This window comes from Triturus cristatus, chromosome 2_2 (assembly GCF_964204655.1).
Source record: "Triturus cristatus chromosome 2_2, aTriCri1.1, whole genome shotgun sequence".
NCBI classification, from domain to species: Eukaryota; Metazoa; Chordata; class Amphibia; order Caudata; family Salamandridae; genus Triturus; species Triturus cristatus.
Window position 1 is genome coordinate 102394838 of NC_140582.1, and position 25077 is coordinate 102419914.

The window sequence follows — 25077 nt, forward strand, 5'->3', positions numbered from 1 at the left end:
TGCTAATTGCACTCAAATCCACGTTTGGATTATTATACGGCATTTTCCCCTGGTATGACCTGCTGAAAAATGTACTTGGAAAAAAACTACCAAGGTGCTGTGTCAGCCGTAAAACCTATAATTCCAGTATGTACGGTAGCAGGAGTTACCTCACATTTTGGTATTTACCGGCACACGGTAGTGTAAAAAAAGGGTGAAAATTAATGTTTGCACCTGTTTTATTATTAGTGCCCAGCGCATGTGGACCACATATTGATTTGTGCATTGGGGTTCTGCATTAACACTTTGCTTTAAGCCCAGCTAGAGGCAGATGTTAAAGCAGAAAGTTAAACTCTTGAAATGGGACACAAGCAGGTACATTGGTATTCATTGCACACCATGTTTACCACAAATATCTTTCTAATTAAGCTCACGACCATGGGTAAATCTTAGTTACATCAGAGTATATGCACTCCAAATGTGGTCTGAAGACTAGCCCTAGATGCATTCCAATACAGCGTTTGAGAGGAACAATTTATGATAAAATAATACATAATCTTGATAAAAATTATTTTATTGAAACCTTCATACAGAATCAATTTGATAATATCCTTTGAATTGCAGGTCCACTGCTCGTTTCTCCTATAATTCCTACTCAAAAAGAGGTTATGCTGGTGATACATCTGGTCAAAACAGTGATTGATAGTAAAAACAAAAAAACAAGAGGTCATTTCTATATTTTAAAACCTTCTTAAAAAACCTGATTTTTTTGTATTATGATGGGATTTTGTGATAGTTCTATAGACAGACACAACATGAGATGTGGGATTTAGCAGCTCAACACAGTTACATCCTATCACACCATAAATTGTCTGCAGACAGTTGGAAAATCACTGTTATTATTGTTCAAGCCAATGATAATCAATTGATAATCCTCAGAAGAATGAAATGCTTAGTGGCCCAGCTTAGATTTGAATCTGTGATTTACACAGAGGTCTCTACAGCAGGTGCTTACCACTGTTCACTTTTTCCAGCAATTGAAATGTGAAAATGACTGTCTAAAACTTCTCTCATGCTTTTGATTCGGTATTTAATTTAATTGTGGATCATGTGAAACTATCATAAACTATGTTGCTGCTTCAATCAAACATTGAGGTTATCCTATGGTGTGTTTGAATTACAATTTCACTATCATTCGCATGCACCCAAATCAACAAAATGAATGGAAAAATGTCATGCCAAAGAAATCCGCATTAAAGGACATTGCAAATTTAGAACACAGGGCTCTTTCACTGAGATTTTTAGCAATTTCATGTCGCGTAGTTAATGTAGGCGCAGACTCAAAAGTTTTAAAGTTTATAGTGCACATTCTTATTACATTTGGATAAGATCCACAGCTTTCAAGCAATTAATGTCATATTAGTGGTATTGAAGAGGAGTGCTGGTATGAGGTTGTCTTGGGAAATCTTATGCTTGTAGGTTGAAGCCTGAGTATTTAGAATAACCAGGAATATCTGCAAAGTGATAACCGAACATTAGTATGTTATTTGTAAAGGAATTACATGGAGATTTACCAAAGTACAAAATTGGTATTGTAGACGCTTTAATGAGAGTATTACAGAGCCACTATTATAACCCTAGGTTACAAGAGTAGGCATTCCAAGCAGGGTCTCAGAGGAGTGGCCTGGAAAATCCCTTGCAAATATGGTGAACACTAGCATTCAACTCAGGGAGTATTAGCAAGATGTAAATGTGAATTCAGTGCTCACTGCAGACGCCTTCTATGATCTGAAAGTCTTGAGTTCAACTCCCAGCAAGATAATGTTAGCTTTCTATGCTTACAAGGCCAATTGAGTAAGATTACATTGTTAAATTGTTATTTAGAACCTGCAGAAGGCAGCATGCCACGCTGTTCATGTTAAACGTGATACTCATGCTTTCTAAATTAGACTTGTAAGATCCTAGTTTAAGTGATGGAAGTTTGGGAAAGCAGCCAGTTACCAGCATTCACAAAGGATGTAAAGGAAGTGAAGGCAAGTTGAAAAATCAACTTCAAGAATGAAATATTGTCACAGAGGCCTCACTGCATGAACTGAGCTTGAAGCAAGCCGAATATAAGGACCTGGTGACGAATGCCGCCAAGACCCTCAGTAGGGAACAGCAGGGCCGCTTGTACGATGTTGGTGACAAGGCCGGGAAACTCCTAGCTTGGCTGGACAAAAAAGAACTGGTTAATAGAGTGGTGCCGGAGCTGACGAGAGAGGGGGGAGAGGTGGTTGTTGACCCTGAGGGGATAGTACAGTGTTTTTCGGATTATTTCCGTATGGTTTATGCCTCAGTTTCGGATAGGCCGACCGAGGATTCGCTTGACCTCCTGCGTGACATTGCTCTGCCCTGCCTTTCTGATGTGGATAGAGATGATCTCGATGGTGACATAACGGTCGATGAGGTGGCGGGTGCCATCCGCGCGCTGAACTTGGGCAAGGCCTCAGGCCCTAATGGTTTGCCGATTGACTTGTATAAGCTGTTCCCGGATAGGGTTGCCCCTCACCTGCGCGCCATGTTTGTGGAGGCGCGGGGGGTGGGTCCCTTCCGTTGGATCAGAGACTGGCGACGATTGTTGTAATACACAAGGAGGGTAAACCCCGAGATAAGTGTGCCTCCTATCGGCCAATATCACTCCTTAATGCTGAGCCGAAAATTCTGGCTAAAATTCTGGCAGGCCGCTTGGTCAGGGTGCTCGGAGAATTGATCCATCCGGATCAATCCGGCTTTATCCCGCACCGTAACACTGCGTTAAACCTTCGGCGTCTCCATGGAGTGATTGCCAGGGCGGGCACGCTCCGAGAACCAGCTATTGTGGCATCGCTTGATGCCACGATGGCTTTTGATACGGTGGAATGGGCATATCTGTGGGCTGTGCTTGCCAAGTTCGGCTTTGGCCCTGGTTTTGTGAGCTGGGTGAGGTTGCTTTATGAGGGCCCCCTTGCGAGTGTTGTGGTAAACGGGCGGGCGTCGACTCCGTTCCAGCTTGGGAGGGGAACTCGGCAGGGTTGCCCCCTGTCGCCTTTGTTGTTCGCCCTTGCCCTCGAGCCACTGGCGGCGTGGATACGCTGGCATCCGGATATACGTGGACTTAGATGGTCGCCTGAGCACGAGGACCGTATATCGCTCTATGCCGATGACATCCTGTTATATCTCGCCTCGCCCAAGAACTCGCTTATAGTGGTTTGTGACGTTCTGACGTCCTTTGGCAGGAACTCGGGACTCATCATCAATTGGAGTAAATCGTATTTGTATGTTCTGAACGGCGAGGCTCCGCCGGTCCCGCGAACTTGTTCGATCCGGATCGCCCAGCAGGGCTTTGTGTACCTGGGGATTTTTATCTCCACTGACTCCACTCTGCGGTATGAGAGAAACCTGCTCCCCCCACTGGCGCGTTTGCAGCGGGATGTTGCGGGCTGGCGGCAGCTGCCGCTCTCCCTCGTTGGGCGCGCCGCCTTGTTTAAAATGATGTCTCTCCCCCGGTTCCTTTACACCTTGCAGAATACCCTTGATTGGGTACCGGCCAGTTACTTCAGGGAGGTTGAAAGCCTCCAACGATCGTTGTTGTGGGATGGACGGCCGCGCATATCGATTGCAAAATTGACGCTTCCGTGGTACGACGGGGGTATTGCGCTTCCGGACATTCGACGCTATTACTGGGCCACCCAGTTGAGCGCGATTAATCATGGTTTCTATGGTCCGGCTCTAAGCCCCGGCTATGCCATGGACCGATGGTTGCTGCGCAGCGGTAATTATCATAGAGCGTTGTACTCTCGGGCGCTGGACTTGTCCCTCACGGGGCCCACTGGGGTGGCGGTGCGCGTGTGGAGGTTGGCGACTGACTCGCTGGGCTGGAAGGATAGGCTCACCCTAGCTACCCCGTTGTTTGAATCTGAAAAATTGGGAAGGCTCTGGCATACGAAAGGTTTTGATAAATGGGACTTGATTGGAATCTCCAGGGTTGGAGATTTGCTGATTAAGGGGAGGGTGAAGTCCTTTGAAGAGCTGCAGCAGGAGTATGAGTTGGGGAAATCCGAGTTTTTCCGCTATGTTCAAGTGCGTCATGCCCTGCGGTCAGTCCTCGTAGAGGGTGAGAAGGTGCCTGAGTCCTCTCCATTGGAGGATCGGATCCTCGACGGCCATATGCCAGAGAGTACGATTTCTCTCATATATAAGAAATTGATAAATGTTCGGGCGGACCTGCTGTTGGGGCTGAGGGACCAGTGGACTAGGGACGGACTCGAACTGGATGATGAGGATTGGCAGTCTGCGGTCTCCTCTCCTAAGGAGGTCGCGATCCCATCACGTCTGAGGCTGGTGCAGCTCAAAATACTCCACAGAACCTATGTTACGGGGCCAAGGCTGGTTCATATGGGATTTTCTGAGGAGGGTTTATGCAGGAGGGGCTGCGGTATGGTGGGTACCTTTATGCATATTATTTGGGAATGTGGCGTCATCATGGAATTCTGGAGGAGAGTCCATACGGTGATGGGGGAGGTGACGGGCATTGTTATGCAGCCGGAGGCGCGGTGCTGTCTCCTGAATGTTTGGGGGCCTACCGATCACGATGAGGCACAGACCCTGTGGGTGACTCTGGGTAATATGGTGGCGAAACGAGACATCGCGCGCCTGTGGGTCTCTGCGGGTCCCCCCACATTGACTGCGTGGAAAGAAAACATGGACTGGAGTATGCTAAGGGAAAAGACAGTATATTGTGCTAGAGGGCGCCCCCGGAAGTGGCACGCCATTTGGGGGCGGTGGAACCAGTATAGGGGGGGCATATGTCTTGCCCCTGATTTGGATCCCCCCGATGAACAGCTCTATCCTTAACATTCTTTCCAGCTTTTGTATATGTATCTGATTGTTAGTTGACTTTTTGGGCCTCTGCTTTTCCCCCTTTTTTCCTCTTAACACAGTATTGTGACTGTTAGACGAGGGGGGTCTGCTCTCCTCTGAGGGGCAATCACCAGTGGTATTCAGTGTCCTTCGCCTTGCTGGGGTTTTGTGTGAGTTTGTATTTATTTAAAACAGAACCTTTTCTGCTTCTCCTTCTCTGCACTGTGGACATTTCTTTGTTCTGCTCTCTCAAAGCTGCCGAACCTCCGGGATGTCGGCTGAATAGCTGTGTCCATGTTTTTTGAAGAATAAAGGTTTTCAAAAAAAAAAAAAAGAATGAAATATTGTCAATTTCTCTAGCTCTGCTTATGCATTCTTTAAACAATGTGCAGACTAGCCACGTGTAAGATTAGGAAAATAGGTAAAAAGGAGTTGGTTTGAAGAATATAATTTACTTCCACGTATTTCTTCTAACAGGCACAAGTGACATCTTCCTATATAGACCGACATTGTGAACAAGTCTATGATATGTAATTATAACTTATGACATGCCCCTGTCATAATTCACACATGTTTTTGTGAATTGTAAAAATAAGGTTTAGTGTTAGAAGTGGATTTGACACATTTTCTTACTCTTGACTGGACAAATTGGTAATAGATTGTTTTCAAGAAAGTCAAAGGCCCCCTTTTTCAAGTTATTCTGCAAATGGATATCGATCCTTCCCAAACCCTCAGGGCTGGGTAAAGCGGTTCTGTGAACTTGCAGCGGAAGGTGTGCAGGTGTGTCATGCCACATGTCACGTCATAGAAGGACAAGATCCCAGCCTCATAGTCCAGGAAAACTCCAATTTTTTCCGGGTCATTGTCAGTTGGTATTGGTGTACGATCCCCTTTGTGGAATGCCCAGTATTCATAATCAAACCTCTTTATACACCATGATCCTCGGTTCCAGCCCAGCCGGCTTGTCTCCGAATCTCCTTTCCTCTGAATGGATGGGTAAGTGGCCCCAATCCACCATCCTTGCACAGCATTGAGCAAATCCACCTCCCAATAATGACTTCCTGAAAAGTAGGCATCCCTGCTTATCACTTGCCACAATTTATCAAATCTCTGAGGGATGTTGGAAAACAATTTACTCATCCAGGCACTGAATACAGTAAGACGGTCCTCGGACAATCTCAGTCTAGGATGCATGGTATCGGGATCCAGACAGGGTGATCTTGCATCTGTGGAAAAAACAAAAATAGCAAATAAGGATGACCAACTTACCAAGACAACACAAAAGAACAAGACTAACAGACTGTAGGAGAAGAGTCACCCAAGTCTTTGCGGTGGATTTGCTATAATGTTTTTCACATCTTAACCAAGCAAGTGCTATATTCTTGTTTAATAAAGCTCCTGCTCCCCCACACCAAGATGTGATGTGCCCGACCTCATCACTTTTTATTCAGCACAAAGGTGGGAAGGGGAAGTTGGAAGTAACAAGTATCTCCAAGTTGAGAATAATAGCCTGACAGGCTCTGGCATGCAATTTCGGTACTCTGTTGTCCTGATCCCGACCCAGTCACTGAACGTACCCACCACCAAACCTGAGCAAACATTGAGGGCATCCCAAGGTGAACCAGCATCAGTATCCAGCCAACAACAAAGAGGATGAATAAAAGAGGCATTTTTACGTCTGTGTGAAGGACCATCATAATCACTACTATTGCTAATAATCTTCAATGTTTTTCAAATAAAAGGCTATTCTCATGTTTGTGAGACAACTTTCCCTTCTTGAGTTTTATTTAAACTTGCCTTGTCGTCTTCCCTTAGCTGTATGTCTGTCTCTAAATTGGCCACTGGATTTTGTCCTAGATCCTAAGCGTTTGTGACTTTGTGCATGTTAGCAGATGTATGTACCTTTGTCCAAATAGGAACCCTTGCTTCTAGTCAGGGTAAGGGGGATACACACTTTAGATAACCTCTGCTCACCCCCTTGGTAGATTGGCAAGAGCAGATAGGCTTATCCCAAGTATGTGTACCAACACTCAGAGTAACACAGTGAAAACACCACAAATGGACACCACACCAGTTTAGAAAAATAAAATATCTTTTTCTAAACTCAACAAGACCAAAAAGACAAAAATCCAACATACACAGTTAAAAAATATGACTTTCAAAAGGTTTCAAGAACTGGTACCATAGAAGACTATGGATGCATGACTAAAGTACCTGTAGTTGAGTCAAAATTCACAAGGCCAATCAGATGGAGAGTCATAAACAAAGAGATTGGTCAACTCCTGAGACATTGGGGAGGCGATGCGACAGTCCCGCTGCATGCAGAGAAAGGGTTGAGTCGAATCCGGTCTGTTTGAGGAGTGATGCGTCGATTCTTCGTGACGGTTCCGGTCGGCAGGTGGTGCATTGGGAGAATTTGCTGCACAAGTGCGATGCATTGAAATCCGGGATGCATTGGTAATCGATGCAGCAGTGTCGAGCGGTACTGCGTGTGTTTTCTTCAGCCGTGATCCCTCGATGCGTCGGTTCTTGCAGAAGCGACAGACGCTGTGTCGGTTTTTGCAGCAGCACGGCAATCCGTGGCAATTCTCATGCCATGGTGATGCGTCGGAAAAACAGCTAGAAGAAGAGCGATGCGTCGATTTTTGCAGCTCTTAAAGTTTCTTCTCTCTTGCAGCTCCCAAACAGCAGCAACAACCTCCAGAGGTCCAAAACTGGCACAGGCACCTCTTGGCAGGTCAGAACTCACAGCAGCAGTGTTCAGAGGAGCTGGGGGTGAAGTATTTGTGTCCCTGAGACTTCAGAACAGGAGGCCAGCACACACAGGCTTCAGAGATCTCCTTCAAGCAGGGGACACAGCATACAACAAAGTCCTTCTCCTTTCCTTGGCATAAATAGCAACTTGCAGGCCAACTCCACCCAGCAAAGGGGCAGTACTTCTCCTCAGTCTCTCCAGCTCTTCTCCTTGGCATAGGGTCCTCTTGACACCCAGGGATGATCTAAAGTTCTGGGGTCTGGGCCCCGATACTTATACAGCAAAATCCTTTGTTCTCTGGCGGCAGAGAAAACTCTGTGCCCAGTCAAAATCAGTTCTGTCCTCTCTGGTGCAGCTTCCTGGCAGGAGGTGGAGACAGCATTGTGGAAGGCAGACCAGGCCCTTTCAGGTAAAAGGAAATATCCTCCCCCTACTCTAAATGCAGCCCAGTTCTATTCAGTCCAGCTCTGACTCATCCAGACTCTCTGGAGCCACTGCACATCCCCAGCCCCTGTCACTCCAAAGCCAGACAGTCAATTCACATCCTAGCAGAGGCACACTGGATGGCTAAGCAAGAAAATACCTACTTTCTAAAAGTGGTATTTTCAAACAGAATGTAAAGATCACCCTTACTAAAAGATGCATTTTAACATTCTGAGTTCAGGCATACTAAACTTTATTTTCCTACCTTGTTCCAAGGGGTAGTTATACTTACAAGAGGTTATAGGCAAATTAACCATTCTATCCTATTGGAACAGATAGCCTTGCAATAGTGAAAAACAAAATTGGCAGTATTTCACTATCAGGACATGACCTACTCACCAGGGCATGCCCTACCTTCTCACATACACTGCACCCTGCCCACAGGGGTATCTTGGACCTTCCTTAGGGGCCTCTCACAATAAGGAGCTGCATAGGGAAAATAATTGATCAGGTCGCCCTCCACTCAATTCATTCACCAAAAGCAACCAGACCTGATCAACACGGGCACTGCCTCTCAATATCTTTCCGAGAGGGTATGGGAATTAATTACATACATCCCGCCAACAATCCTTCATTTTGTCACAGGTATTGGTATAGGTATTCAAGCCCAACTTTCAATTTAAAACAACCTTCATTTTATCAGTCACTGTGTCTATAACAAATACCCTCCACTTAAACAGATGTATAAGAATCAAATATTTGTGTAAAAACGAGATAGTACCTCATGTGCGCTACACTATAGGAGCTTGCTGGTTGGGTCTCACCAGTTGTGCCCACGTTTCTCATCATCGGTAACTATCTCGCATGAAAAAAATAAGTGTCCAGAAAAAACAGTGTAAAGAATTTGTTTCGTGTATGCCGCAAACACCAACCAACCCCGTGGAGTTTAAAATTGAGATAGGCCCAAGCGCTAGGTGCAAACGTTATTCACAATGCATGGGCCTATTCAAAGTAAAAACAAACTGCATACTTGCAGACCAATTAATGATGGGCCGACATGTTTCATTGCCTATTTAATTTCGTGGCAATTTCGTCAGGGCAAGAGGTCTTATTCTACCTTTCTGGACCCTTTTTCTTATATGCACAGTGACTGTAAAACAACGAAAAGCAGAAGGTTCATTACAAGGACGGCCAACCAACTAGCTCTCCATAATGTCTCTTTTTACACAATTATTGTGAATGGTCAATATTTACTGGGTTGCAGCCAAGGCCCCTTGTATCAGCTATCCACCTCATCAACAGGAACTCAATTCTACAGTGAGCCCTTTCTCAGGAGACACATGTGTTGTCCAAATTCTATATTAAAAAACATAACCAAGCGTTAGTCTCTCCTTTCCAGTGAGCGTTCTATATACATTCCATCACGATTACGTATTCATACTGTTCATACAGCACTTCTTCGTGCCCCTCTACATATCAATAGCCATGTTCTTACAATTCACACAATGCCCGCTGGTCTATTTAATTCTATATAGCACCACTCGCTGTTTAGCACTGCCACTCAACTATGATAGAAATCATCACTCGCACCCTTGAGATGCGAAAATCAGAAGACAACATGATTGCCGAATGAGAGCCCTCGCATGCTAAAAACAATTGTAGATAAGCTCTCCAACCACCCGGTATTTAAAAACGACTCACCCGCCTCTACAACTAGCTTTCCCCAATCACTTTACCGCATGTGCAGGCGGACGAGCGTTGTCTAGTTCCTCTGTTCATTGCGGTTTAGGAAGCCTATTTGACTCGGCGGTGTGCGTACCGGAAACCAGCCTGTTTCCGTATCACGTGACTGGCCGAGTTCGAACGGACGCCATCTTGAAATGGTGAGTTTATGTATTGTAAGGCTGTCAGAAATTATGCAAAAAGCCACTCGTGCCCATAATTATTCTTGACAATATGGCTATCTAATTACAATTTCTGAGATTTATGAAAGCACAAGTCATGGAATCCATCTCAAAGGATGGTTTCATTTACAGAGCTGCACCGGTTTATTTTAACACTGCGCAAATATGATTTTGTATCGAGTTATAAATATTCCATCCTCCTGGACAGACCAGCTTGACTCAAGGGGCAGAAACAAATCCCAGTATAGGAAGAAATTATAAAAAAGCTTTTTGGAGGGGTAGAGAGCACCATCTCATATTTCAAAGTTCAGTCATGTAACTAGTCTCAGAGCCCTGGACCAGGGATTCACAAACTGACCTTATTCCACTCAATGTAGTCATTCAATCCAAATTGGTCTGCCTTCTCCCAAAAAATCCAACGTGCCTCCTTATTGATTAGTGTTCTCTCGATATTGTTTGCGTCACCTAATACTTTTTCTAGCACAACCAAATTTCAGTGTTCTAGCATCATGGTTTATTTCTTAAAAGTGTTGCACTAGCCTGGTGGTAAGTTTGCCTGCACGAATTGTGCTGAGGTGCTCCTGAATCCGGATCTTTATTTTCCTTGAAGTGAGCCCTATATAATGCAACCCACATAAGCAAGTCAAATGGTAGATCACATTCACCGTATTACAGTTGCTGAATTTTGTCAAATGCCAGGTTTTTCCGTTCATCAACCGAATACTGGTTGTTTTCTCAGTAAGATCACAAACTGAACACGACCCACACGGGTAATAGCCAGGGGGAATCGATAGGATGCAGTCTAGGCCGGGTATGCACCAGTTTATCCTTTAGATTGCATGCCCGTCTGAATGCAAACCTAGATTGTGGCATCTTGAAATCTGCTGTTGACAGTAATGACCAATGTTTGCGGATCGCCTGTCGGATTTTCTTTGCTAAAGGATCAAACGTCATCACGACCGGCAGGCAATCACTTTTAGGTCTCAAATTATTTTCCAAAAGGGCACTCTGTGGCGTGTTTAAAGTTCTTTATCTCGCATACTTCACTGTCTTCCTTGGATACATTCTTTGCACCAATTAATTACATAGCACCTTCGACTGCTGTCTGTACGCACTTGTAGAGGAACAATTTCTGCGGTAACCAGGGCTTTAAGTGGGATGAAAAAACTGGTGAGTCTCTCAAAGGGGCGTGCCCAATGTAATTAAGGGCGTGGCTTAAAAACACTTCTACTAAAAAAATCTGTGCTTAGCAGAGGCGCAACTAGAGCCAAATTTTGGGGGGAACTAAGAAAAAATCTCGGGGGGCTAATACTTCCAACAATAGGTAGTGGAGATGCAGGGGCTCTAAGGAGGGGATAAAAGACAACAAAGCCTCATATACAAGCAAATGGTCTTTTAAAGACCTGTGAAGTACTCGGGTGCGGCTGTGTGTGTACCCGGGATGCTGGCTCAGCCCGGGCTGCCACACACTACGGGGGGGGCTGAAGCCCTTTGAGCCCAATGGGCATTGCGCACCTGGTGCTAAGCATAGTGTGCCACCCAACTTGTAGTTTGCTGTTTCTGTCATTGCATCCAGATATATGATACAACCAGTAACATCATACCTACAACAAGTCAGGACATTTGGCTTTGTCAATGGTTGTTAGTTGCATTAGAATAAGCAGCAACTATGGCTTGTTGAATATAATATTGAAAAAGCTTCCATTTAAAGCCCTGGTGACATCAAGACAATGTTGCTGCTCCCGATTTTTAAAAACAGAAAGGAAATCCAGAGAGAAAATGACTCTCTTTAAAGGATTTCCCTTCCCCTAGAACGCTCACCTGGTATGATGTCATGCCGTAACTTCTCCAGTAGTGAGAAGTGAGCAGTGTGAGCAGCGCACATCGATGTGCCTTCTGTCACTACAGTCCGGAAAAAAACAGACCGCATGTGTCAGGGCACAAAACAGAGCCCAACAGAGACCCGTTTCGAGGCCCCCTTTCAAAAACTGCCGGTGCTCAGACCCGGTGAGACCCGGCCCACTTAAAGCCCTGGCGATAACGCAGAAACTGACCTACGGGTAAATTATCCCATAACGCCCTGGGATGAAATGATTGATAGTGCAGGAGAGAATTCCTGTCTGTGGCTTTTTGATGTACAGTAGTACATAGCTTATCGTCATTTACCACTATGTCCATATCTAAGTACACAGCTTTCTGATTGCTGAAAGACCACGTAAATCTCAGGCTAGTATCTAAGCTATTCAGGCAATTCAAAAATTCAAGCAACCCATTCTCAGTTCCAGAACAGATACATAGCATATTGTCTATATACCGTTTCCAGAGGCGAATATTTATCTGAAAGGGATTAGACGCGTGATAAATGCAAATGTTCTCAAACTGGCCTACATAGCTGCAGGCCAGACTCGGTCTTAAGGTTGCGCCCATTGAAGTCGCCGATACTTGTAGGAATAGATCGTTCTTGTAGCAAAAAATGTTCCTGGTTAAAGCTATTTCAATGCACTGTAACACGAAGGACTGCGGAGTGTTGTAAAACCACTCCTGTACCACCAGTGTGGCATCCTGGGGTATATGGGTATACAGTGACGTGATGTCGATCGTAACAAGGAACTCACATGTGGGGTCAAACTGGACATCTTCCAGAATATTAAGAATGGTGTCCTGGACATATGATGGTTGTTTTATTACTGATTTCCTGAGAAAAAAGTCGGCAAACGGCGAAAGAGGTTCAAGGACACCAGAAACTATTGGACGCCGCGGCGGTGGCCGTTGGGCCTTGTGTATTTTTGTCAGTATGTAGAATGCCGGGGTTCTGGGTTTTGGATTCACTAGATACTCTGCCTCTTTAACAGTGATCCACTTTTTTTCTTTTGCCACACTGACCATCCCCTTGATGATCTCCTTCAGGTCTCCTACTGGATCATGAGGGAGCAGACAGTAATTCTCACGCACCCCCAAAAGTCTCATTACTTCACTCTCATAATCCAAAGAATTCATAACAACTACTGCCCCTCCTTTATCCGCCGATTTTATAGTAATCAATTGATTACCTTGTAGGCTCTTTATTGCTTGCCAGTCATCGCGACTCATGTTGTTAAGAGACTGACGCTGCATTGTTTGTTCTAATGCATTGATCTCTTCTAATACTTTTTGTTTAAAAACTTGAACTTCCGGGCCTAATGCAGAATTCGGGGGGCAGAACTGTGAGGGACGATGTTAATTTGTACTGACTAGTGATGGGGGATCCTGACTTCTGTTAGCAAAAAAAAGTTTCAGCTTAATTTTTCTCATAATCTCTTGAAATTCAGTTCTGCACTTAAAAGAATTGTGCATGGGGGTGGGGACATATCCTAACCCCTTATTTAAGACCCGTAACTCACTAGATGTGAGCCTATAGTCAGAGAGGTTGACCACTATGTTGTTCACGCTTGATTCCGCCTTCGGCTGCGGGTTATTCGTGGTGACAATGTCTGCCATTATTGATCCTGATTCTGTCGTTCACGTCCTCTCCCTCTATGGCCTCCCCCTCTGTTGCCCCTCTGATTTTGTCCTAAAAAAGAACGAAGTAGTGCACCTAAATCCTTGTTGGATTTATCCTGATGATTAAATCTGACTCTGTTGGATTTGTCTGATTGTGCTCCCACTTCGTCTTCCTCACTGGAAGTATTGCCAAATGTCCAGTTTTGTGGTGTCCGTCTAGTCTGTTGTCTGCCTCCCTGTGCCTGCCCTATGTATTGTCTCTGTTCTGTCCCCTGTTGGTAGTACTTGTCCTCTACTTATGGGAAGGCCCACTCATGGGTGAACCGTTCAAGATTGCCTTTCAGATCTTTTATCTTTTGATTCACCATATAATTTTTGTAGTCGACAAGATCTTCTTGGATCCTCGACAACTGTTCTTTAGTTTCAGTGAGAGTGGTGTCTCTTTTAATACGTCCTCCAAATCAACAATCTCTTTTAGAAGTTCTTCACTGAGCCGTTTCGCAGTGTTAATAATTAGAATCAACCAGTCCCAGGTACACTTATTGGCAAGAAAACTCCAATCAACCCGGAACTTTTTGTCTTCAAGAAAAAAAGTTGGTTCGATTCTAACAAGCTCACTGGGGCTGCACCTGCTCTAAGGTACTCGGCCATCAACGTCCTATGCAGAGCTATCCTCACTTGCCTCTTTTTTATATTACTTAATTTCTCCCACTCTTCCCTTGCCGAAGTTGAACTTATGAATGGTGAATCAGGAAAAAGTGAAGGACCTGAGAGAATGGCAGCTATCTGATCGTCTGAAAAGGCTAGACAGTTTCTATCCATCCTGGACTATCCAGTTCTTATTTACCGCCCCTTGTGATAGTAAACCAAACTAACCCATGCAGTATGTCTTTAAAAATCAAAAATAACTAATTAATAGACAAAGAGCAAGGAGAATTCAAAATGGTTGGTCAGTCCAAATAATACTTCTGTAAAAAGCTCTCAAGGCTGATCCGCCGTTCACAAATCTCTCACAGTAAGGAGCTGCAGAGGGAAAATAATTGATCAGGTCACCCTCCACTCAATTCATACACCAAAAGCAACCAGACCTGATCAATGCGGGCACTTCCTCTCAATATCTTTCCGAGAGGGTATAGGAATTAATTTTTTCACAAATGTTTGTTTCTTATACACCTGTTTAAGTGGAGGGAATTTGTTATAGACAAAGTGACTGATAAATTGAAGGTTGTTTTAAATTGAAAGAAGTCGGGCTTGAACGAGACAATACCTGTGACAAAATGAAGGATTGTTGGTGGGATGTATGAAGTTAATTCCCATACCCTCTCGGAAAGATATTGAGAGGCAGTGCTCGCATTGATCAGGTCTGGTTCCTTCCTTAGGGGTGACTAACATGTAAGAAAAGCGAAGGTTAGGGCTTGGCAAGTGGGTGCACTTGCCAGGTTGACATGCCAATTTAAAACTGTGCGCAGGCACTGCAGTGGCAGGCCTGAGATACCTTTTCAGGGCTACTCATGTAAGTGGCACAATCAGTGCTGGAGGCGCACTGTAGCATTTGACTTACCGTCCCTGGCACACGTAGTGCACATTACTAGCGGCTTATCAGTCAATCAGATATGCCAATCAGGGAGAACCAATCATAATAACAATTTTCTTAGGGAGCACTTGCACAATGACACTGATCAGCAGTGGCAAAGTGCCCAAAGTATCTAAGCCAGCAAAAACGAAATCCAGCACAGCATCACAAATACAGGAGGTAGAGGCAAACATTTAGGGGAAACACCACCAAGAATGCCAGGTCTAACAGTGCACATAATGCTGTTCAATGTTAATGATCGAGGGCATTTATAGAGCTCAGCATTTGGCTCACTTATTTGCATTCTTTAGCGTTTGAGTATGTAAAATTCAGCCTAGAAGTGTACATTTTCTGAGTGAAGGTTCTCAGTTGGGAAAGAACTTTGGTTCCCATGACCCAGACATGGAGATACTATGTAGGGGTAGAAAGGCTTTGCAGCCTTTCAAAGTAACTCCTAAAAATGTGGCATGTTTACTGGGCCATTTCTGCATGGATGTTTCTGGTGGAGACTCTGGTCTTGTGGTCCACTGCCTAACCTGTGTCAGCTTTGTTTTGCCTGTTGCTTGTTGAGTTGGTTGTGATGGATCTATTAGGAGCAGCAGTGGTAGTGTATTTGTTGGGTAATAATATGTGCTGAAAACTATAGGTGTTCCGTGGTTCAGGTGTTACTTTTCCCTTTGTCCCTCACTGCCATGTCTTCCTGTTTCCGGCCTCCTGTCTTCTGACACAAGCCTTCCAGAGATTATTATTTTTGTTCTCTGTCAGTCCCGAGACTAAAGTATGTTGTTCTCAGTTGTGCTGTCATCTTTCTACATTAGATAGCAGCATCCATTGGAAGTGTCTTTTTTATGGTTGTTGTTCTGGACACCTATGTGCTAGTGTCCGCCATGTATATTGTCTAGTCCTTAAAAGAGGAGCTGTTTTGTTCTCTTCTGTCTTTGTGTTATATCTATCCATGACAGCATGGAGAATCTCATAGTTGGGCTTGACGTTTATCTGTCATCCAAGTGTATGGAGCATAGGTTGGTGTGAGTGAATGAGCACTGCATGGAGCACCAGTTATCATAGAGTTTTGTGAGCAGAGGGTGATGATGTGTGAATGTGTGAGGGACCATAGAAGGTGGCATGTTATGGGTCTTGTGGGTCGCTATGAGTGTGAAGCCAGTTTCTCCCATGTGTACTTGGGTGCTGGTGGGTAGTGGTGTGTACGTATGTGTTACAATGTCTATGCATCGCAAAGGGCTTGGAGAGCTTATCTATGTCAATGTAGTGGGCAGTGCTGGGATATGCTGTAGAGGCTGATGTGTTGTTGTGTGGGAGTGTTGCAAACGGGTGCGATTTGTTATGGTGTTGCATGGTGAAGGGTGTGTGGTAAACGTTCGAAGGGTGAACTGAGATGGTGCAGTGTAGATGAGTAATGCTGCTGTACGGTGTAGTGAAGGACCTCACAAAACCATGCAGCAACGTTACTAGTGCGGAGTTATGAGATGTAGCATTGTTTTTTTTTATGTTGGTGTATATATATATATCTCTCTGGTTTTATTTTTGATGTAGGAGTGAGGGAGGGAAGTCATATAGGGTGCACTTGTGGGTCTGATGATGTGTTTCGATATGGTGTGGATTGCCATTGTGTTGAGTAGTGTTGGGAATGTGATGAGCACGGTGGACAAGGGTAGTAGAGTTTGGTTGTGTGTATTTGTAAAGTGATGTTCTGAAGGCTTCTAGGTGTAGGGTTGTATTAAAGTGGAGATGTGAAGTGCAATTTGGTGTGCCGGCGTATGGAAGGCTTTGGTGCAGTGTCAACCGACATAGCAGGATGTTGTAATGGCACTGTTAGATGTGTTGTGGTGATGTAATACAATGCAATACAATGCAGTGCAATGCACACAAGCATATTTTGGGGTAGTGTGATGCCAGGGAGTGGTTAGGAGAATTTTCAGACTTTGTTTGAATAGTGCTACTTAAGTTGGGGGAGGGGGCGACAAGCACATCAAGCAATGGGTGGGGGAGTATTTTGAAACCTGCCTCATGGGATAGTAGACAGGGGGAATTATAGGGTGAGTTCATGCAAATAAGTATTCAGAGGTAATGAGCACAAACATCCAGGCAGATTAGCATGAATAAATAGTGAACACAGACCCCCCTCCCCACCCCTCCTCTCCCCATCCCCAAACAAGCATTGAAAATGCAATAGGTCTCGCCTTTAATTAAGTTAAAGCCATTTGCTATGCTAATGGTATTGTATAGCAAAGCAAATGGCTTCAATTTAATGAAAGGAGAGACCTATTGCATTTTTAATGCTTGTTCAATATTATATACACGCCATAGTTGCTGCTTATTTATCTTATGCAACGAACAACCATTGACAAAGCCAATAGTCCTGACTTGTTGCAGGTATGATGTTACTTGTTGTGTTGTATATCTGGATGCAATGACAAACAGCAAAATACAAGTCCGAGGGCACACTATGCTAAACACAGTTTATGCGTTATTTCAGTTAGCTGTAGGTGCTGTTGGACAGCTTTCAATCTGGTGAATTTACCACATGAGGCATTATTGCATTTATGCAGAGCTTTAAGTGGGCTGGGTCCTGCCGGTGCTCAGCCCCAGCAGTTCTAAAAAAAAAAAAGCAGGTGCAGAGACTGATCCCTGTCGGGCTCTCCATTTTTGCCCTCACCCTGAGGGTGAAAAATAAATCTTAACTCTGCAGCTGTGGCACCATTCACTGCCTCTGATCTAACTTCAAAGAGACTTGTTATAGTTATTTCAGTCTCATCATTTCAGTGCTTAAGCATTTTCTATGTTATATACAACGAAGCTGTAGTTAGTGCTTATTTATCATATGCAGCTAACAACCACTGACAAAGCCAATAGTCCTGGTTTGTTGTAAGAGTAATGTTATTTGTTGTATTACATATCTGGATACAATGACAGAAGCAGCAAATTACCAGTAGGGTGATCAACTACACTAAGCACAGATTTTTAGCTCTCCTTTAAGCCACGCCCTAATTACATTTGCCTCGCCCCTCTGAGAGCGCCCCCACAGTCTTTTCATCCTACTTAAAAGCCCTGCATATGCGGTAAAACCCCCCACGTGCTTCAACTGTGCTAGGGGTAATAATCCTGATTTTTAAATTTGAAGGAAGATGTTGCCGATCCAAATTCTGCTGAAATTGAGGACTAACACACTACTCTAAAGTTGATAACAATGTTTTGTAAAAACACTTAGCATGCGATTAGTTCTATCTAGTGTTTATGAGTGAAGAAGTCGGGATTTTCCTTGTATCATAAGTGAGGTCTGTACGTCTGTTGGACAATAACCACGAACGGTGAGCTCAGTGCGTTAAATGGAAATAGAAAGTGTAGGTGCTCTCCCCAGAATACCTGCTTGCTACTGAGAAGTGCCGGTACTCATCTTTTAAAAGTATTGCACCTCTGATGAGACGCACATGATCTCCCTTTCAAGTTAAATGAGTGCAGACACTCAGTGGCTGGCAGGAACTGTCCATTCAAAGCACTGAGTAGTCTGTAAGAAAAACTCGAGAGTCTGTTCCACTTTGAAAAGCGCCCTTTCTATAAAACTGAAAGATGTCGCGCGTTTGGGCTTTCATACCTGCCAATGGCCCATGCCAGTCCAGGCACCCTACGCCGGTCCTGGCAAGTTGGAAAATATCACTGTCTATTCTGGCATTCGTACATTCGCAAACCCCAATCTACGTTGGAGCGACACGTCCCAGCGTGGCAAAATTGTGCTGGCTGAAAGTCCGAGATGACTGAACATGTGACCGCTTGTTAACTGTGCGAAGAATGTCACCTGGCTGGTCACTTGTCAACCAAGAGCGGAATGTGGAAACAGTCAAGCGCAACAAAGATAACACGTGCCAATAGAGGGCGCCAGCTGCCTTGGTTTAGAGTTAAATTAGTTCTACTGTATCCGAAGTGCGAGGACTGTCTGGGATAGGAGTTCAGACTTCGGTTAAGGCACTAAAACAATGCACAATACACGCCGAGGCCATAACTCACTCACAGGCTGTCAGTGCCCGCGCCCCAGACGGTGGGATTCCGGCAGTTTGTTTGCTGGCTCTGTTTGTTCGGCGCTTCTTGGGTTTCGCGGCTTCGCTCCACTCCGCAGACATCAGCCGAGAGAAAGCAATTACTTGGCTCGCAAAGTATTCACTCTCTCCGAGCCGCCGGAGTAAAGTCCTGTGCCCTGGCATGGCGTGCTGAGCATGCAGCAGAGATGGCGGTGGCGGCAGCAGCGGGCACGGGCAGGGTGCAGCGCAGCGGCCTGCTGGAGGTGCAGATCCGGGACCGCTGGCACAAAGTTTTGGCCAACTTAAGCGAGGAGGCACTGAACCTGAGCTGCGAGGGCCACGGAAAGAACATCAGCTTCAATGGGAGCGAAAGTACGCCGCCATGCACGCGTAGGGACAAAAAATGTGCGAGCATGTGCACATCCTACGCTAATGAAAGTAAACAAAGATGGTGTCGGGCTGTCCACATGCGCGTGCATTTTTTGTCCCTATGCGTGCATGTTTAGCTTTGCGGATGGCGAGAGCAGCCATCTTTGTCCATCTGGACGCGCGTGCATTCAGCTTTGGCTGAATCGATTCCAGAAGGTCTCTCTCACGAGAGCAGCGCATGCGCTGCTTTCGCCAGGCAAGACCTAAAAGGGACCATAAAAGGACTCGGAACTTGGACAATAATAAGGTGATCACCTGGAACGTAAAAGGATCTGGGACACAAGCTGAAACTGGGCGCAGTATCACAGTTTCCCAACAAGCTCCTAGGCTGCTGGTGTTTCTGTTTAGGAATGACCTGGCCTTGTAGCTCGGGCTGGACTGTTCCTATTGGAGCAGGGTCAAGCCAGAATTGCATATGGCTAGGTTCAAACAGAGGTGGTATGGTGGTTGAAAAAAGATGATTGGGAGGCAGCCCAGAGCAATTGCCAGTGGCTCAGATAAATTCAAGGCTTCGTCCATCACCTTGTTTTTGATGCCCTGCATGTGACTGGTTTGCCCAGACATCGGTCCCTTGCTCACTGTGCCACTGGAACCAAGCTATACAGATTATTTAATCAGAAAAAATAATGACTGTTTGATTTTCATGACATTTTGTTGATCTTCTCGCTTTTTCCAGTTTCTCCTCACCTGACACAAATCTGATACGTTTCATGAAACTGACTTAGTGGCAACAACTGTTCATTTATCAGAAGAGGCTTCTACAAAGTGCTCGTCCACATGAGATTTACATTCTGGTCACGCATGGTGGCAAGTCTAGCATGGAAAACAATGCAGTTGGTAGTTGACCAGACGTTGATAGACCCCTTGGGCTGCTTCCCAAAAGCCAGTGGGTAACGAAACAGTAAAACACCTGCAAGGTTCCAGCCATTTTTATTTTAACGACTCAGTGAAAAGATGCTTCAATTCCCAGAGGCACTTTTATTTATAGTAGGAGGCTTCAACCTGGTTATACAGGAGGACATAGACACAGATCTGACCCGATAGACAGGGAAGGCTCGAAATTAAATGGCTTTGGTAGACATGTGAAGGTAGGCACAGCCAGGGTTGACACAGTACTCTTACTTTTCAGATGCCAAGGGGCATATCAACAAGCAGGCGATAAAAAATTATCGCCGCTTTTGCGGCCGTTTTCGGCCGAAAAGCGGCGATAATTTTATTGCCTAATCAGCAAGGTCACACTAACGTGTGAAACCTTGCTTTAGCGTCAGGATTCCTAACGCCCAGCTTTGCATCTCTAATGAGATGCAAAGTGGGTGTTCCTGACCTGGCATGACAGGAGAAATGTCGCTAAGCGACATTTCTCCTATCAGCAAGCCTAACGCTATGAAGCATAGCGTCAGGAAAAGTAGCGATAACCCCTGTTATCGCTACTTTCCTTACGCCTGCTTTAGGACTGCCTTAGCCATGATATCCTGTGGAAAGTGGATATCATGGCTAAGTTTGTGAGTCCCTATCAACTAGCTAACGTGAGATTATCGCTGGAATTCCAGCGATAATCTCACGTTAGCCAGTTAGCGCTAGGATTTTTATCGCTGATGAGATAAGCGTTGCTAATAGCATGCTATCTCAGCGATAAAAATCGGCACTAGCCGGCGATAATTATCCGAGCGCTAAGTGCGCTCAGCGATAATTATCGCCGGTTGTTGTTGATATGCCCCCAAAAGTTTACTTTCAAAGCTAGACAACCTCCTTGTACGGGGAATACAGACCTGGAGGTGTAAAGCCACAACATTTGTTTTATGGCAAGATCGGAGTCCTGTATTATTCTTTTCTTTCTTGTTTTTTATTCAATAGCAAGGTAATTAAATTGTTTGCAGACAGTAAAGAAAAACACACATCCCAGCAGCCCTGGATTGTGAACTACAAATGGAGGCCACCAGGTGTTTTATCAGAGTCTATAAATAGTCCCTCAACCGTTGTTTTTCCTCTTTCTTGCTGCTAGCAGTCAACTAGATAAATCATTTTCGTTTTCATTACATGGACTTCATTATGTATTATGTCTTGCCATGTTTAACAACTTTTTGGTCTTTATGATATCATGTTGGCATTTATTTAATGTATCTTAACGTGTTTAATTCTGGGCTGCGGCTGCCTGTAATGTGGCGCGCGCTGCACTTCAGCGAATTGCTCCCTCGGAAGCTTCCGTGCTGGCTCACGAGCAGGTTTTCTCAGCTGCGATATCGTGCCGGGATTTCCCCCAGAGTATTCCTCATTTGGGAGCGTCGTGCCTGTCTTTTTCATGCCGCCTCCCCCTAGACTCGAGTTACAGTACTTCTGGAGTATTTCCTGCATTAGCTAAATAAAACTATTAAAACACATTTCAGGTTAATAAAAAGTAATTTCAGTGCCGCGTTCTATTTTCCTTGGTCTCTGCTGCCATCTACTGGCAAGTGTTAATACACCTATAATACGAATGGCAAAACAGATGAGTGAAAAAGAAATGGACACCCATGAAGATTGAATTTAAAACAGTTGATACGTTTTTTTCAATCTCCACAGCTGTTAATTCCTCCGTGAATTGTAGAGTCCTGAATATTGGCAGGAGTGTCCATGCAATTATGGCTCAGACCCTTGCTGCTGTTAGAAGCGGCCTTCCTCGCAATATACCAAATAATAGCCCTGATTTTTATTAGGTTCATTTTACCACTAACCTGTGAAGAAATCGTTTTCAAGGGTCTCAATTTCCATTTTCCTGTGGCCAGCGACTTCAGCAGAACAATCTGATAACACAATCACTGACGCTGCCAGTGCTATGACGGGAGATGGTGGTTTCTCCACAGGACGGTGGTGGGAAGTCTTATACTGTAGACTCTTTGCTAAAGTTAGGCAAACGTGCAGAAATACGTAAACATTCGGACAAATAAATCCTTTTCACTGATGACGACGACTCTGATGTCGTTCTATTTACTCCAGACATGAATAATGATACTCAAGATCCGACTGATTCTATTTGCTTTTCTCCCACTAAATATAAGGTAATAGAATTTTCCAAGCCATCTCCTGAAAGAGGGGACGATATTTCCTATTGCAAAAATACTGGAATTTTCCGGGGAGCCCTTGTTCGACCTCTCATTGCTTTTTCATCTACTGTCCATAGATTAGTCTGCTTTCCCTCATGTGGAGGAATATATTAAACAAAGGATTCGACAACCACTGGATAAGACAATTAGAAAGAAACTGAAATCTGAATGCCCTAGACCTTTCATTGGAAACAAGGTGCTGATTACTCCTACCATCTGCAGCGTGCGGCGCCATGTAAGGGCAAGGCCTGGCTGCACGCTGCGAAGGAACGAGGCTTGCACTATGCTTCCTCGTTCGGCCGGTGGTCACTTGCGGACCCAACCCTTTTATTTATACCCTTTGGCCAAGCCCGGGGGTGAGTGGATACATTTGGAGGGGATAGGCCAAGTGGCTTTCTACATTCCTCTCATCTTTTAATCAGGAAACTCAAACGAAGAAAACAATCAATACTGTTAACATATGAAGTCCTTCAATTTTCTGCTGGGCGCAGGATTTGGGTGCCATTGGTACCGCAGGCTCCTTGGCACCACGCCAGGCTCATGTCCGCCATCTGGATCTCCACCCGAGGTATCCCTGGACGGCGTTGGCGTGGACTCTACGGAAGAGTCCCTTGGCATCCTACCTTCGTGTGTCCCCATGGCTGCCGGCTGGGGGAGAAGCGGCACTCTCCCTATGTCTGACAAGTCGGGTAGCTTTTGTTGTCCTCCGGACCACCTTCAGTGCACCTCGGTGAGCTTGCAGGGGCAGTGTTCGGCGGTATTTCCTTGAACTAGGCCACGCTCCTGACCACCTTGTGCTGCCCGCTTCTGGCTGTTACCATGGTCTCATCGATCTGCATAACAGTCCATACTTCCGGCTCATAGGGGGTGCAGAACTTCCACCCTGGGTGGCGATCTTTCATCACAACGTAAACTCCCACCTGCAGGGTCGGGGTCCTCCCATGCGGGTATTGTGTACCTTTCTTATTGGTTGCCTGCTTCTGCTGCACCTTCTCTCTGTCCAGGCTGGGTGGCATCCATTCAGAATTTTCTGGGATGATGTCACATGGTGGCTGTCTGAACAGTAATGTTGCGGGGGGCGCCCCCTGTGGTGGAATGTGGAGTTTGATGGCACATCTGGAGGAACTGATGAAGACACACTTCGGCATCTCGATGCTGATCAACCCTGTTCTGGAGGGCTTGATTCAGTGTCCACATGAATCTCTCCACCTCCGTGTTAGCTTGTGGCCACTGGGAAGAGATCCTTCCTTGCCTGACTGTTTCCAATGCCAAAAAGTCCTGGAACTCTGAGAAGGTTTTTATTTCTTCACGTGGATGAATGCCGTGGAGGGTACCAACTCTACCACAGTGAATATGGAGAATGAATCCATGACCACCAGAGTGCATCGTTCGTCAGAAAAGCTCCCAAAGTCAATGCTGGCTTTTGCCCATGGCGTGAGGCACGGGTCTTCGGTCAGCATGGGTGCAGGGGCAGGGTCCTTGCCGGTGAGGATGCAGGGGTGGCAGCATCGGAGTTCCTCGTCCACAAGTTCATCCATGCTAGGAAACCATACCTTTGTTCTCAGTCTCGCTTTGGTTTTGTCGGCCCCTTGGTGTCCTTGGTGGGCTAGTGTGACCATCCGCTTTTGGTGGCTTTTAGGGATGACAATCCTCTGCCCTCGCAGTATCAGGCCAGAGCTGCTCACACTCAGCTTGTGCCATACTCTCCACACCTGGCTGGCAATGCGTGTTCTGCTCATCTGACACCATCGACTTGGATCCGTTGAGGAACCTGTGCCATTGTCCACGTGCCAGGGCGTCCTTCACCTTTTGGAGGGTGTCATCGGCATCCGTGGCCTCCTTTATGTCTTCACGAGTGATGGCGACCCGGCAGGCATTGGCTTCAATCAAGTTCACAAAGCATTCCGTACGTTCTTCGTCCAGTGTCGGCCCATTGGGGTTGCTTGGTGACGGGTGAGATGATAGGTAGTCAGCAGGGTTGTTGGCACCTGGTCTATAGGCTAATTAGAATGAATATGCTTGTAGCTGGATGGCCCACCTCTCAATCTGCTGGTAGCCAATTGGGAAGATCCGTTGAACAGGGGCAGGAGGGGTTTGTGGTCTGTCACTACCCTGAACTGGTGACCTCATTGGTGCAGGTGGAAATGTTGGCATGCCCATCTGATGGCCAGAGCCTCGCATTCAATCTGTGCGTAGCGGGTCTCCGTCTGTGACAATGATTGACTTGCATAGGCTATAGGGACATACTCCCCTCAAGTATCTTCCTGCAGGAGGACAGCCCGATCCCCACGGGACTGGCATCTACGACCAGCTCTGTCTTCCGCTGTGGGTGGAAGTAGGGCATCGCGGCCTGGTCTAGCAGTGCCTTCTTTATACTTCAAAACAAGTTCTCTTCCATGGGGCCCCAGGAGCAGGGTACGCTGGTTTTCATTAATTGATGCAGGGGTTCAGACAGAGTGGCTAAGCTTGGTATAAACCACCACAGTATGTCACCATTCCTAGGAAACTGTGCACTTCTGTTGGATTTTGTGATACTGGG

At 45.5% G+C, this 25077-nt stretch overlaps 1 protein-coding gene across 1 annotated transcript in view; it reads right to left on the minus strand.

The window, feature by feature from the left end:
• Positions 1 to 537: 537 nt before the first annotated feature.
• The window catches only part of TRIM14 (tripartite motif containing 14), a 149826-nt gene continuing 125286 nt past the window's right edge, over positions 538 to 25077 (minus strand). The window contains exon 6 of the mRNA XM_085641111.1: positions 538 to 6086. Coding sequence (XP_085497237.1) covers positions 5551 to 6086 — 536 coding nt within the window. The 3' untranslated portion in view covers positions 538 to 5550. The remainder of the gene's footprint in view (positions 6087 to 25077) is intronic.